The sequence below is a fragment of the Astyanax mexicanus genome, chromosome 1, assembly GCF_023375975.1.
Source record: "Astyanax mexicanus isolate ESR-SI-001 chromosome 1, AstMex3_surface, whole genome shotgun sequence".
Taxonomy (NCBI): domain Eukaryota; kingdom Metazoa; phylum Chordata; class Actinopteri; order Characiformes; family Acestrorhamphidae; genus Astyanax; species Astyanax mexicanus.
This window is the reverse complement of record NC_064408.1, coordinates 50,013,710-50,029,652: the sequence shown is the minus strand read 5'-3', so window position 1 is coordinate 50,029,652 and position 15,943 is coordinate 50,013,710. Positions and strand designations below refer to the sequence as shown.

The window sequence follows — 15,943 nt, the reverse complement described above, 5'->3', positions numbered from 1 at the left end:
TTACACAAATGAACAGATTTCAGGAGAGAAATCTGTGTAGATTAACATCCAGCGCTCGTTTGGTTGTAAAAATAATGCGCCTTATAATCTCACCAAATCTCACTTATAATTTCACTTATAATTATATATATAATCAAGAGGAAGATGGATTATCACAAGCCATCAAACCAAGCTGAACTGGTTTGGTGAAATAAAAAAGACTGGAAGACTGGTGGAGGAGAACATGCCAAGATGCATGAAAACTGTGATTAAAAACCAGGGTTATTCCACCAAATACTGATTTCTGAACTCTTGTTTTATTTGAGGTCTGAAAGATCTGCATCTTTTTTGTTATTTCAGCCATTTCTTATTTTCTGCAAATAAATGCTCTAAAAGGCAATATTTTTACTTGAATTTTGGGAGAAATGTTGTTCATAGTTTATAGAGAAAAACAACAATGTTCATTTTACTCAAATATATACCTATAAATAGCAAAATCAGAGAAACTGATTCAGAAACTGAAGTGATCTCATTATTTCCCCAGAGCTGTATTTTACATGGAACTACAAGAAAAATAGTAACAAGCTGCGTGATTTCATTGGATGTCAGTGATAAATGCGATATATGTTTGTCTACATAGTAGACAAATAACGCCAGATTTGAGCAAACAAAACCTGATTATTTGCATATTCATTGTTTAAAGCAGTCCAGGGAGAAACACTCTTAATAACTAGAGCAATAATGGGTGTCGCAAACCTGCTCTAGGCTTAGAAGATGGATATACTGTATATCACTGCTGCAATGCAAAAACCTAGAGGCTTTACAGAAGAAAAAAACAGCAAGATGCTTCTATAAATGGACAGCATAGACTGCATCAACACTTTAAACATTTACTATCTGATTCACTGGCTTAAAAATGAACAGAGAGGGAAATAAATTGGTGTGAGGGGTCTCCAGGTCTCCAAATCCATACTACTAACTCAAGGCCAGAGGGTTAAATCTACAAACAAGATCTTCACTTCTCCCTCAGCTGCTCCTCCTGGATGCGCTCTGTAGAATCCAGCCCGAAAGAGCAGAGCTTTTTGTAGTCCCTTTCTTTAGCTCTCAGCCCCTTTGCCTTTGTCGCTGCTCTCTTCTCCGAACCCTTTGAAAATAATGAGAGAAAGGAAACAAGTGCATATGAGGGGCCGAGATGGAAGGAGAGAAAGAGAGGGATGGCGTGGGAGGAAGAGACGAGCGCTTGTCACATTTTCCAGTTTCTTAGCAGGGGCAGAGACACAGTCGTAACCTCAGTACCTAACAGGCCTCTTCATCACAAGAGCTTTAAGAGAGTGAGGAAGAGAGAGACAGAGAACCCGCCCACTAGCTATGCTCACACGTCTGTTCTCTGCTATATAACACCTACTAGGATCATCTGCAGACGTTGAGCAGAACATTGGCAAAAGTCATTTCTGATTGAAGAGACTTATTTCAGTATCACCTAAAAAAAAAAAAAAAAATCACATTTTCAGGGAGAATTCCAATCAATGCTTTAACAAATGTTCTAAATACTAAATATGTGCATAATTAAATGGTTAAGTCTATGGTTGTAGGGCTCTGAATGGTCCAGTAGTCAACAAAATGATCTGAGGTTCACCATAGCATGCAGCTTGCCATCAGCAGCCAGAGTCTGAGAGAGAGCACAATTGGCTTGCTTCTTCTGGGTAAGTAGGTGGGTGATGCTGGTCAGCACAGGCATCTGTTAGTTGATGTATGAGAGCTGGGTCGCAGCGCTTTCCTCCGAGTGCACAGGCTACGCAGTGATACATTAGTAGCAGAAGCTAACGACACGTGTCTGAGGAGGCATGTGCTAGTCTTCACCCTCTCTTAGTGGGGGCATAACTAGTGATACCCCGATATCAATATTAAAATAAAATGAGTTTATTATGTTTTTGGCACTTGGCTTAACTGCACTCCTTTTTCCCAGGCTGAGAAGTAGTTTGAAATGTGTGTGTTTAGTGTGGACCTCTACCTTATTTTCGCTCTGCCTCCAGCCTAGTTATATTATCACGTCTCCTGTCACTCTGTTGTTGCACACTGGTTTTGCAGTTTGAGTTCGCTGTTATTCACAATATCATTGTAGCTTTTTTGATATAGTTACTGTGAACACTTATGTCACAACAATGTTACAAATACAATTTCTAAAGTTGAATTAACCATAGATTTGTATGGTGTAAAGCTGTCTAAAGAAATCGTATCTATTTATTTGTAACACCCAAAACACAGTATTTTTTTTTTAAATAAAGATAAGACAACTGCTGTCTTGGTGGCGTTATATTGACTCAGCAACCCACAATGTATTATGCTGCTTGAGATGGTGAAATAAAGTCAACAATCTGCTTCTTTTAACTACGATGTTTCTACGACATAATGTACACAAGACTCAGTTTGTTCTCCATTGAGGGTCATACCTCCAGAAACCCAACTATGTCCTCACAAGCAATCCAAGCACATTATTTTAGAATTTAAAATGCACACAGAAAGGGAACTGTGTAGCAGATTTGATATTTCAAATTGATCTTATCCAAATACCTCAAATCAGTTTTATATGTGAAACAGCCACGGTTAATCCATGTAACAAAACTGTAAGTTCTCTCCTCTAAGTGTTTAAAAAAAAAAAAAGAAAACTTGGAGGATATTGCTTTACCAGCAGTCAGCAGAAAATAATATATGAATATTGCCTCTCTCTTAAAATGCTGTTTATATTATTATTAGCAAACCAGGTATCATATTTGCTACCCTTCTCTCCTGACTTGACACCTACCAACATATCATATCATGTAATCATATATGGATTAAGCAATGCTAAACAATGTTATCACAGGCTGTGTGCACAAAAAGCTAAAAATATTTGCCTTCGGTGGATCAAAAATCGACCTATTTTTCCATAAAAGAAAATATTTTTTTCCACTAGCTTTGCTGACTCCACCAGCTATACAGACATTTTGAACTATTCACTGCACAACAGCTGATGACCAACAAATGGCACAGTTTGATTGGCTGGGTTTAATTCAACTGGATCTGAAAAATAAGAGTCTGTTTGTCTATGAAACAGCAAGACAGCAACATAAAAAACACCAACCCTGTTTTACCTGCCCTGTACAAACAGGCAGTCTTTAATGTTGGACCCTGCTGTGTGCACTAGAGTGTCTCTGCTAGTAGCAGAAAGGTGAGGATCAAGGTTTCTCAATGGGTGTTCAGGGGTATGTTCGTGGCTCAGTGGAGTAGAGGCGCGGGTGGTCCAGTAGAAGCTGCAGGTTAAGAAGATACACGTTCTCCAATGTGGGAGTTATTGATTTGTTTTTACTGGAACTGCAAAGTCTCTTCTCTCATCTCTGCCTGCTCCCTGAAACCACCAAACACCTTCCAGACTACCACAAGACACTGTCATGAAGAACGCAGTGCGACAGTGAGAGAGAGAAAGAGAGAGAGATTTTCAGCAATCATTAGCTCGTATGATAGACTGTGAAACTGAACTATTATTAACCCTCCAGGGAGCAACTCCCTGAAATACAACATGAGCCCCATGAAGAACGGCAAAGCTCCATTAACATGGTGGGGAAAAAAAATATTTAAATATTGTAAAAAGATCCGTCAAACACCAGTCTACCAAAATGAAAAAGAACCACCTATATGCTCAATGTAAAAATGCTCAATTCCCAATTTTAATTAACATCTAATTTTTGCCCCATTTTCTACCCAGTTTGGAATGCCAATTACGCAATCCCTGGATTTAGTTAGTATGGATTTAGTCTGTATGTACTCCCCCTATGCCAGGGGTCTGCAATTAAGTTTGGCGGCGGGCCTGATATTTTCCAAGCCATTACGTGGCAGGCCACAAAAAAAAAAAAAGTTTTGTAAAATGAAGTGTAATAGAATGGAGTACTACAGAGTAGTAACTCTCCAGCCCAGAGGGTTGATAAACCCAGTTGCAGAACAGTTGATCTCAGCTGAGCAGGTAAACCCAAGAAAAAAGGAAAATAAGTAAATAAATAAATGCACCGCTCCTCACACGGGATCGAACCCATGTTGTCAGGGTTGCAGACCAATACACAATACACTCATTTAGTGAAAGCCAAAGGAACCTCAGTGTGTTTTAGGTTCATTGGCAAAAATGAGGCTAATCCCAATAAGATTAGAGGTATATCAACTGTAAAAAGAAAAAAAACTTGTGCAAATTGGCACAATAGAGAGATACATAGAAGCTTCCATCTCAAAAAGACCATTTACGAGTTTGGATATACGGTATAGTGCAATACTAAATGATAAAGAGCACGTTGTGGGGTTGAGAAAAGAAATAGAGAAAGCCATTAACAGTATTAAAACTCTTTTTTTTTTTTTTTACCAAGTAAATTAAAACTTGTGAAACTTGGTTTCTAAAGATCGTCTTGTTGCTTTGTGGCCACAAGTGGTGTTAAGTAGTATAAAGCATGCCGCCTCTGGCCTTTTAATCAGTGAAAATGTGTTCTGTAGACAGCACTAGTATAGATGAGCCGATGTTTGACGAATTCTAGGAGAACTTTTCCTGCTTGACTTCAGTGTGCCCGCTGTAAAGTTTACTATTGGGCTGTTTTTTAGGGGTTGCCCAAGACCCCTTAGTTCCAGTAAAGAAACTAAACCTCAACCCCACTGTACACCTTTGGAATGAAGTTTTCATCATTGTCTGGCCTCACAAATGCTCCTCTGAATAATGAGAAATAAATACACACAGATTTCGAATTTGGCAGAAAGACAATAAGTTTATATGTTGGTTCATGTCCCTGACAAAGCTTTGTGAGAAACAAGAATGGGGTGAATAAAACACTCTTGTTTTTCAGGTATAATCAGTTATCCACGCGTCCGAACATCTGGAAGCGTTAAGAGCCCACTAATTTAAAATCCACTTTATTCCGCCACAGCAGCTGATGCCAAAATTTCAGAAATACCAAACACTTCACTCTCTAAACAACTGCTGCAACAGCCATCTACTATAAACCCAGCCTAAGTGCAACTACTCCAACAACAAGAGGCAAACAGACTGCACACGTTGTGCTGCTCCTTTAGTGTAATTGATAGCTGATGTTCTGTTGGCAGAGTAATCAGGGCTGTGAAGTAATGTGAGTGAACTACGCTGCAACACTTTGTAGTGGTCAGAAGTTTATTAGGAACTAGCAAATCAGGGGAACTGTGGAGGTCAAGAAAAGATCTGGAAGACTAACTAAACTCTAAGAAAAACTCTGAGTATGCTGGTAATACTGGCAAACCTTCACAATCCCCTGACCTAAATATTACAGATAATTTGATTTTGTGACAAGATTAAACAAGCTTTGCTTGCCAGACGATCTCGGAACATCCCGGAAAAGTGGGGACAATTCCAATTACAAGAATTAAGACTTGTAAGACTAGATGCAAAAAATAATGGTAACACTTTCTGTGAATGTCATCTCTATTAGACTCTATAACCACATTCATAACATATTATAACAAATCATAAGGCGTTATAAACATGGCTATACATTTTTATAAAAAAGCATAACCCATTATAGCCATGTTTATTAAGCGTTATGACCTGTGATCATAATACATTATAAACTGTGCTTATAATACATATGTTAAAATAGCGTATATATATCGTTAATAATGTAGTCCCACAATGAAAGTCTGGCATTTTACCTAGAGCGCACAAAGACCTGTTATAATACATTACTATAATTGACTATAATTAATATTATGTTCAAGGCAAGAATAATTTATCAGTGTTTGAATATATATTTAAATGATTATTGAGGATAATTGTGTTTATAAGTTTGAAGGTTTTTTTAGTCATAATACAGTCTGCAAGCTGGAACTGAGTTTCTTGGTATTGATGTATAACATGTTATAAACACAGCTATTAATGCATTATAATCACAGTTCATGATGCATAATAAACATGGCTATGATGAATTATATATATATATAAATATGTATAGCCATGTTTATAATGCCTTATGAATGCATTATAATGTGTTATGAGTTTGTTTATAGAGTCTTATAGAGATAAGAGGTGTGCCATATCGTATCGCACGTGATCTCGCCAAGAAACTTTCATATCGCGAACGATATTATACCCTGATATATCGTGCCATATCACCCACCCCTAATTACCTAATTATCACCTCAGAGTACTACTTTTTTGCCATTTTTAGCAAAAGAAAAATTCACACTGTTTTAATTTCCCATTATATATCTACTAGAGACAGATTATATTTGTCCAGGATCATTTATTTTACTTTAATACTGGACATATGGAGATATTTGGAGTGCATTATTATTAGTATCATGACATTCTGGATCATTGACTTCTGTTACAAATCTGAAAAAATATCCTTTTTTTATACTTCTTAGTTTTTTTTTATATTTTCTTAGCCATATCATATTGCATGCAACAATAAATTTCAAAATAATTTTTCTAATTCAGTGTTTTACCATTTTGCCAAAAGTATCGTTATCGTGAAAATACCATGAAATATCGTGATATTATTTTAGAGCCATATCGCCCACCCCTAATAGAGATGACATTCATAGAAAGTGTTACCAAAATCATTTGCGAGCAGTGATTGCCATTGACCATGTCAAACAAATGACACACAAAAAAAAATACTGCACAAAAAAAAAATCTGATTAAAACAACCACTAAACTAAAAAAAATAAATTACATGAGTACACAATGTGCCAAAGACCTTGACAAGTTAGCTGCACTTTGTATTGAAGAAGATCAGATTTTTTCCCGTTCCCGAACCAAAGTTAAAAATAAATATATGAATAAATAAAACATAATAAAAGACACAGCAAAAATAAGGTCAATTTCTGGGAAATAATAACAACACTTATAACAATAAGAACGCCGGCAGACAAAAAGACGTGGTGATTTTCATTTGAGCCACAGCCACAGCAATATTGTCAAGTGTCCAGAGAGATAAGGAAGTGTTGAGCTGAATTAAGCTTGCTGTTACTACCTGCACATGACTCACATGCGCTGGGATTATGTAATATACCCACTCTCACGTTCACCCTCAAACAAAACACTATAAATCTCCGAGCACAGCTCTACAAATCTAAAAATACACCCTCCATACAAATGTTACAAAGAGCAGCTTCAAAGCCAAGACACAATACAGTTGATGGCAGGTGTGAGAAGGTGTGTGTGTCCGTGTTTTTTTGATGTTTGCGGTAGGGGCTATGAAGGGGCTTGTTGCTGTGGAGACGGTGACTCACCCTTCTCCTCCAACCTTAGAGATCTTCAGTCGGAAATCCACGGAATTGAGACTGGGAGGCTTCCACTTCAGAATATCATCACACCGGCCCGGTCTGTACTTCTGCTCACAGAGAGAGAGAGAGAGAGAGAGAGAGAGAGAGAGAGAGAGAGAGAGAGAGAGAGAGAGAGAGAGAGAGAGAGAGAGAGAGAGAGAGAGAGAGAGAGAGAGAGAGAGAGAGAGAGAGAGAGAGAGAGAGAGAGAGAGAGAGAGAGAGAGGGATATTAACATACAGAACAAAACTAGAAATTAGGGCTTCATACACTCAAACCCTATTGGTCTTACAAGCCTTTAAATGCGCAAAAACACAGGTGACACAATATATCCGCAAGCAGCAAACTGCAGGTTCAACCCCAAACTGCATCGAAGATTCCTACTACAGCATAAGTTGGAGATATTTAAGGAGGTCTAATAATATTTTAGATGAATCTGAGATTCAATTTAGAGATTATCAAACAGCTTTCATTTGTTCGTTGAGGGCTTTAAACATGACCAGTGCTTTATTTCATATGTACAAATATACTGAGGTTTATAGAATATTCGTAAAATGAGAAGGTGTTAGCTGACCATATGTTATGGTTCTTGATCAGAAGCCTTCAGGCAAAATTTCAGACTGACCCTTTTTACCTTTTAAAAAAGTAAAAAAGAAAAACACATTCTCTGACATGACACATAATTGCAATGTTGTTCCAGGTCTATTTCTGAATCCAACAGTATCAATGGAACCATGGTGTTTATCTGTATACTGCATAATATGATTGCAATTTTATTTTTAAAAATTTGCCACCTTCATCAGAGTGGTATTCTACATCACTGATTAATGCTGTACGATGATTAGACAAAGCAATTTATGTTACAAATTACAAGGATGAAAGGATTGCTTGATTAATGGACACCATGTGAAGTGAAAATGTCACTGTGTGCAACAAGAGCAAATTAGAGGTGATAAGTTAAAAATCCAGAGACTGGTTAGAGAAAAGCTAAGCTATAACAATTAGCACTGATGAATAATTAATATTTGTATTATTTGTCTGGACCACTTTACTGAATATTGTAAAGTGGAATACACCTGTTAAAATTTGTTGAAATTAATATTAAGTAGTCAAAATATTTAGCTGTTTGAGATTAAATTTGGATCATATGCAAGGAGTTTATGTTATGTATATGCTGGCCATATTGATAAATATTTAATTTTATACTTTTGGACTACAAAAAAAAAAAATACATTCAGAGTATTTTGATGCCAAATATGACAGGATTGGTATAAAAAAACACACCTCTACTGTATACAACTTATGGTCTAGGCTGCATAACTGTTTTTTTTTTTTCAGAGGAAACAAAATAATAAGACAAAAAAACAGCAGAAAAACTAAGAACAAACTATAGTATATAGTATGTGATTTAGAGCAGACACTAAGTAATTTATAGTGGATACATTTTATTTCATGGTCAATTCTGAATGGTTAAGAGTACATACTGAATATTTCACTACAGACCTTAAATAATTCATAGTGGATTTTAAATAAACAATAGGGGATCTGGAAAAAAATATATCATGGTCAATACTAAATAGTTCATAGTAGATACTAAATAATTCACAATGGACCTTAAATCATTTATAGTGGATTCTCAAGAAACAATATTGGATCTGGGATAATTTATTATGGTCAATACTAAAGAGTTAAAGTATATACTGAATAATTCCTAGTGGATACTGAATCATTTACTGTAGATACTTAATCATAATGGATAATTAATTATTCATAGTGGATACCGAATAACAGATTATACAGACACAATGATTTAGATACCAGCTCATTCTTCAGAAGGGGTGTCCACTAACAGTTTGATTAGTAGTGTAGGTCCTAAAACTGACACATAGATTTTCTCATATTAGAGCTGTACAATATTAAAAACAGGTATAAAATTGCTAATATTGTTGCATAATGCCAAAAACATGCCAGTGAACCAATCTGAACCTTGGATGTGATCATTAACCTGAATCAAACTGTACAGTTTTTAGTCTTACGATTAAAACCTTTATGCAAATGAAACTGGCAACAACACTGTGCTTAAAGGGTAGACTAGCCTTTGCTCATAAACATCAAACTTGCAGGGTGCAAGTAGTTTACATCAAGCAGAAACGCTACGTTTGTTGGGTGCTGGTTGCATACTACAGTAACTTGCTAGTGATACTAAGGCACAATTCTATTTCTCATGTATGCCCCTAGCCCCTGTTTAAAAGCGGTACCCTACCTCTAGGCAATAACGCCCAAAACAAAGGGGTCAGTCTAAATGATAGAGGCAAGGAGCCAGTGGAATTGTGCCTTGGTGTCATAACTTGTTAAATCTAGCTATAACTAGTTTTAGTGTAAGATGAATTCAAAAGATTAAACAGGTCATCAGACAAATGTGTCACTTGTACCAAAGGAGCAGACAATGACCCAAAAAAAAAAAAAAAAAAAAAAAAGCCACAGTATCTGTCAAATTGCTCCAACAGCATCAAGACTGGACAGATGACCACTCTTGGCAGGGAACAGTCAGCTCTCTTATGTAAGCTAACAGCCACCTGCGTTGGCTAGCGCGCAAGTTTACCAGACCAACAAACTCTTTCCTGCACAGTGATGAACCATGAAAATTTCAAAACTTGGCCAAAAAAATTCTTGCATTTTGTTTAACATTAACTCTTTCAGAAGAGAGTCTGAACACTGAGCCTTGTCATGTTTGTAGGATATCTTAAAGTACGAGCAAAACTATTTTTAGAAGAAAACTGGCCCTATATCATTAGATATTGCAATGCAATTGGTTGATTCCTTTATTTGTATATTTGTGAACACTCATTCTAGCTACTTTAAGTTGCACCCATTGCTGGGACACATACAGCTCTCGAAAAAAATAAGAAGCCACTTCAGTTTCTGAATCAGTTTCTCTGAATTAGCTATTTATAGGTATATGTTTGAGTAAAATGAACATTTTTATTCTATGAACAGTTTTATTCTATAAACTATGGACAACCTTTCTCCCAAATTCCAAATAAAAATATTGTCATTTAGAGCATTTATTTGCAGAAAATGAGAAATGGCTGAAATAACAAAAAAGATGCAGAGCTTTCAGACCTGATTAATATTTATAAAGTTTAAGAGTTCAGAAATCAATATTTGGTGGAATAACCCTGGTTTCTAATCACAGTTTTCATGCATCTTTGCATGTTCTCCTCCACCAGTCTTACACACTGCTTTTGGATAACTTCATGCCACTCCTGGTGCAAAAATTCAAGCAGTTCAGCTTGGTTTGATGGTTTGTGATCATCCATATTCCCCTTGATTTTATTCCAGAGGTTTTTAATTTTGTTAAATGAAAGAAAAACCTAGCTTGTCTATTCCCTGTAGAGGGGCACTACTAATAGAATAGGACTATTAGCTCCATGCTTTTTGTGCGCTGGAGGGGTATTAATCCCCCAGTATTGAGCAGTGAAGTAGCAATATGGCTCTTTTGAAGTGCTGCTTCAACACGAAGACAAAGTTAAAAAAAAACAAAAAAACAACAACAACAAAAAAAAACATTTACCATATTTACTGTTTGTTTAAATTTCTGAACAAAATTAAAACTGTAACGTGTTAAACTCTTCTGCCACCACTAGTCGGCACTATAATGGCCTCATAAGAGGACACCAGGCCCTTGTAGAGCTAAACTAAATGTTGTGTTCCAGACAACCAACAATGTCCTAGGAGATTAAGTATAAGCATCACTTTAATAAATAAATATGAACTAACATTACAGACATCCTAAAAATCTGTGTTTTTGTTTTTTCTTCTAGGCCTTCATGAGAGTTCTCTATTTCTCTCAGTATGGACAGTCAGGTCTGACACGCGAGACAAGCAAATCTTGGGCAGGAAAAACAGCACAACACACTGAGATTCTGAGCTGGCAGGGTAAAGCCAACAAGTAAATGAGACTTTGGTTGTGTGTATGTGTGTTTTGTTACATCAATGGATGGTAAGAGTGTATGAAAGGCTTAAAGGAACAGCACATGCCAATCCCCCATATTCTCCACTGAGCTAGCAAACCATTATTCTTCATGTTCGCCATGAAGTTCTTCATTAAACTTTGAAGTACATTGACATTTGGCCTATCGTCGACACCTGGAGAATTCCGTCTCTTAGCAATGAGCAGCAGTCGTGGCCTGATGCGTGTAACTTAGCAACCGTGGAGGTATTGATTCCTCATAAAGGGCCAATAAACACTTTTCCTCGACCATGTGACGCAGGGAGGGTGAAACGCAAGGTCTTCAGTGAACCTATGTTCAGCGCATTTCCTCAGAGCGAGATTGTAATGGCCTCTGTTTGGTTTGACAGACCTCTGCCAATTAACTGTTTAAGGAAATGTTTTATTAGCAGAACAAACAGACTTAAATGTTAAATGTTAATACATATTTTCTCCCCATTCCTTATTGATCATCATCATCAATATTCTAAATAAACACAACATGGTCTAGCTAATCATGTCAACCCTTTTTCATATGATACTACAGACACTGGGAATAAAGATTGACATGTGTCAGTCAACTATCAGAAGCTTGTAATGGCTAACCCTTTTTCTGATTGAAAAAAAGCTGATAATACTTTACATTAAGTGTTGCCTAACTATAACATGAATTAATGCATTAGTTACCATGAATAAGACATGAAGTAATACATTAACAATGCTTAGGTAATGTTAACTAAAAACGGATCAACTGCATTAATTAATGTTACTTTCACATTTTAAGTGAATCATTTGTTAAGATTAACAATAAATCATACACTTTATCATCATATACTTTACTTTCAATGTTAGGTAAACAAGTAACAACTGCATTGGTTCATTTTTTGTGTCATTTGCTTATGTACTGCAGTTATGCATACAGTAATAATTAAATATTTATTAAGTAAATATTAGTCTGGATGGTGCTTATGCTTCATTTTATCATATTTATGTGTGTGAGTGTTTGTTGGATTTCAACTTACATGTAGAAATTGTAAATACAGACCATGAATAACCAATAACGACTTTGTTAAGCGTTATTAACATCTGATAAACATTACTAAGCACTTATACAGCTCTGTTCAGTAAAAAAATATATATATATACCTGATGTAAAGTGAAATTTAAATAAATCTAATCCATGTAGAGATGTATTTCCAATCGAAGTAAAAACATGTAAAATATATAATAAGTGTTATAACAGCCATACATATTTATAATTAATATTTAATTAATTAATATTTAACAATGACTGTATGCATAGCTGCAGCATATAGGCAAATGACAAGAAGAGCAGTTGTTACTTGTTATTAATAAAATGATCTATTGTTCATCTTAACAAATGCTTTACTTCAAACAATAGGTATTGAGAAAATAACATTAATTAATGCTGTAATTTATGTTTAATTAAAATTACCTAAGCATTGTTAATGTACCACCTCGTGTCTTATTCATGGTAACTAATGCATTAATTCATGTTAGTTAGTCAACACTTAATGTAAAATGCTACCAAAAAGCTTTCTTCGTATCAAATGTTTGACCTTGCACTGATGACGCAAACACTTTGACAGTTGCACCACTTGGGAGCCACCAATTGCCTCATTTGACCACTGCAAGGGTAAGCAGTTAATTGCTGTGTTTTTGTTGTTTCCCTAAAATAATGCAAGTTAACAAAGCCTCTACAGGGAAGATAAAAGCCACTTTTCAGCTAATTTGCCAGTCTATTTATTTTTTAATTTTTTTTTAACTAAAAACTGTACATTAAAATGTGCAGAAGCCTGTTCTGTCTAAAACCATGTCTTTTTTTCTATGCTTTCATTCCAGCAGATGCAATACATTTCATGCATTATGTATGACAATGTAGTTATAAAAAAAAAAAAAAAGCGAAAAAACAAACTGAGCACCAGCCAGGGCGTTTCTGACCTAATTAAGATGTGGCACGACCTGAACATTAACACTACTGAACGCTCGTCTGACAAACATCGCCATTTAGGTAATACCCGCCTCAAATCCCCCTCACAAATCCTTTTCTCTAGCCATGGACGGTTCCAGAATACAATTTCTGAGGCTGTCATATGTATGAATAATTTAAGAGCCTTTTAATATTCTGCTGTCTCTTGCTCTTTCTCGGTGGAAGTCACTACTTATTATGTCCAGCATCAAACATCTTATTCCAGGGACTCAGGAAGGTGTTTAGAGTTTGAGGTGCTGAAAGTTTAAGCAGAAGTGTCATCAGTGTCAGTGACGGTGACATCATGTCAAAAGATTTTAGGAATAATTTAGAGATAGATTTGTTCTAGCAACAGTCTCTTATTTATTATAACCTGCGTGGTTTACTGCATGTTTAGGGCTGAGTTAATCCAGAGCATCTTAGCAAGATGGGGTCATCTTAAATCTCTCTATTATTTAAGATGAACTAACCAATAAGATGCTTTTCAGTGAGCTGGTCAATGAACAAGCCAGCATCTTAAGCTAAAAGCTTAATCAGAAAAAGCTATCTATAACATTCTATAGCATGCTCGCCATGAACTGGAACACCGTTTACAGTCCGTTGCACACTGTTTACAGTCAGGTTTAACGCCACTATGGAGTGAAAGTCTGCTCAGGGAATATGATACAAAACATACTGCAGTATATTTTAATACTCAATACTTTTTTTGTAAACTTTTTAGGAAAACTTAGTTAATAGGTAAAAATGATTAAATTGTATTGTATCTAATCAGAACAGTGGGATAATATAATCAGTACAGTACTTTAAAACCACATGAGCAAAAAAAAAAAGCTTAAAGATTTGTGGTCAGATCAGATAAAGACTGAACTCTTTTGAATGAAATGAAGTATGATTAAAGGACTTAAGGCTGGTTTAAACTTTAAGGTTTATACTGCGAGTCAATGCAGTATCTGCGACGTAGCCTGCGTGAGTGCCTACGCTACTGTGTGTGTTTTATACTTTGAATGGGTGTGTCTGTGTCACCCTCCGCAGTGTATATGTTAAGGCGGAAACGAGTAGGCAAGGACACCAGTCTCGGTGGACCAAACACAGCTACTGGCTTAGCATCAATCGTAAGCTGGCCTTAATGGTGAGGTATTCAGCCCCAAATCTCTGTAACAACTGTTAAGCATGGTGGTGGGAGCATTGTAATCTACTGTTGTTTTGGAACTGGTACAGAACATAAAGCTAATAAAATAAACTTAAATAAAAGAAAGAGGACAGCCTTGGCATTCTTCAGCAAAACTTTAAAACATAAGCTTGGTAATTGGACTTTAGCCACACCTGGGTGTGGCAATAACCCCAAACACATACCAAATGTGATTGATTACGTAATGTATAGTTTTTGAAATGGCCTTCCTATGCCTTATCCTTACAAGACCTAATCAAAGCCCTTTTCGATTAGCTATGTACTAACAAAAATATATATATATATAAATATTTTGAGTGGCATCAGCAGACCCTAAACTAGTTTTTTTATTGAGAAGAACCTAAAAAATGCTCACACTTTAGCAGAGTACTGCAGTTTGTGTCTCTGCCTTCTTCAATGTATTGTTTGTTCTGTTATGTTAAATACACTTCCAGCTCTTCAGAGCTTTAGATAGTTCTTCCCATAATAATCTGTCCGGAATTAAATGATCTATTTTTGGCCAAGGTCTATTTGATTAGCTGTCCGTTTGCATATGTACACTGAAGACCTATTTCCTCCAGCTGTTTGCTCAGGCATCCCTGGGGGTGCCTAAAGTCCTGTGGCAAACCTCCAGAACATCGAACTTCCCAGGTCTGTATTTAAAGATCCTGTCCTCCATGGTCAGAGAAAAAAACTGACAAAGAAAGACAAATATACAGCGATGAGCAAAACGTGGCTTTAGGCCCAAATTCTAAATTTTTACTGCATTTGTCCAGCTACCAGGTCAGCTGCTGCCGTTTCATTAGAAATGCATACATAAGTGTTTTACTAAAAAAAAAAAAGCAAGGACATATCGTCTTCCATTTAATCAACAGGAAGTCAAATAATAATAATAATAATAATAATAATAATAATAATAATAATAATAATAATGTACATTTTGTGCCTTAAATCTAACAGTAACAGTTTTTTAAACATCTACAATCAATAATAATGTTATTAAGCATAAATATTTTTAAAAAAGGCATGTTTTTTCAACTTCCTAAACAGATTACATCAATCGAGCCAATCTGAGAGAACGAATTTCATCTCTGAGTAACATACCAACCACCATAAACAATACCAGTCAAATGTTTGGACACACCTTCTCATTTAATATTTTTGTTTATTTCTTTTTTCATTATGTTCTATTTGTTCATATATGTTCTAATCTTCAGGACGTAGAAACAATTTAGAGGCACATATTGAAATACATAGTAAACAGTAAAAAGATTTGAGATAAGCTGGAGCTTCACAGCGTGAAGAAAAAGCAGTAACTATTGTTTAGCACCTCCAGAAATGCTGAGAAAACTATTCCAGGTGACCCTCCCTCATGAAGACACTGAGATTAAAATATCAAGAGTGTAGATCTGTCCTCAAAGCTAAACGTGTACTTAGAAGAATCTAAAGTATAAAACATATTCTGGTATATTTAACACTTTTTGTTAATAAAATAATTTTGCATGTGCT

The 15,943-nt window shown here is 35.9% G+C and overlaps 1 protein-coding gene across 1 annotated transcript in view; it reads right to left on the bottom strand.

Moving 5' to 3' along the window:
- rngtt (RNA guanylyltransferase and 5'-phosphatase) overlaps positions 1 to 15,943 on the bottom strand; it is a 236,531-nt gene that overhangs the window by 33,027 nt on the left and 187,561 nt on the right. Inside the window, exon 13 of the mRNA XM_022662454.2 lies at positions 7,255 to 7,355. Within this exon, the coding sequence (XP_022518175.2) occupies positions 7,255 to 7,355 (101 nt within the window). The remainder of the gene's footprint in view (positions 1 to 7,254; positions 7,356 to 15,943) is intronic.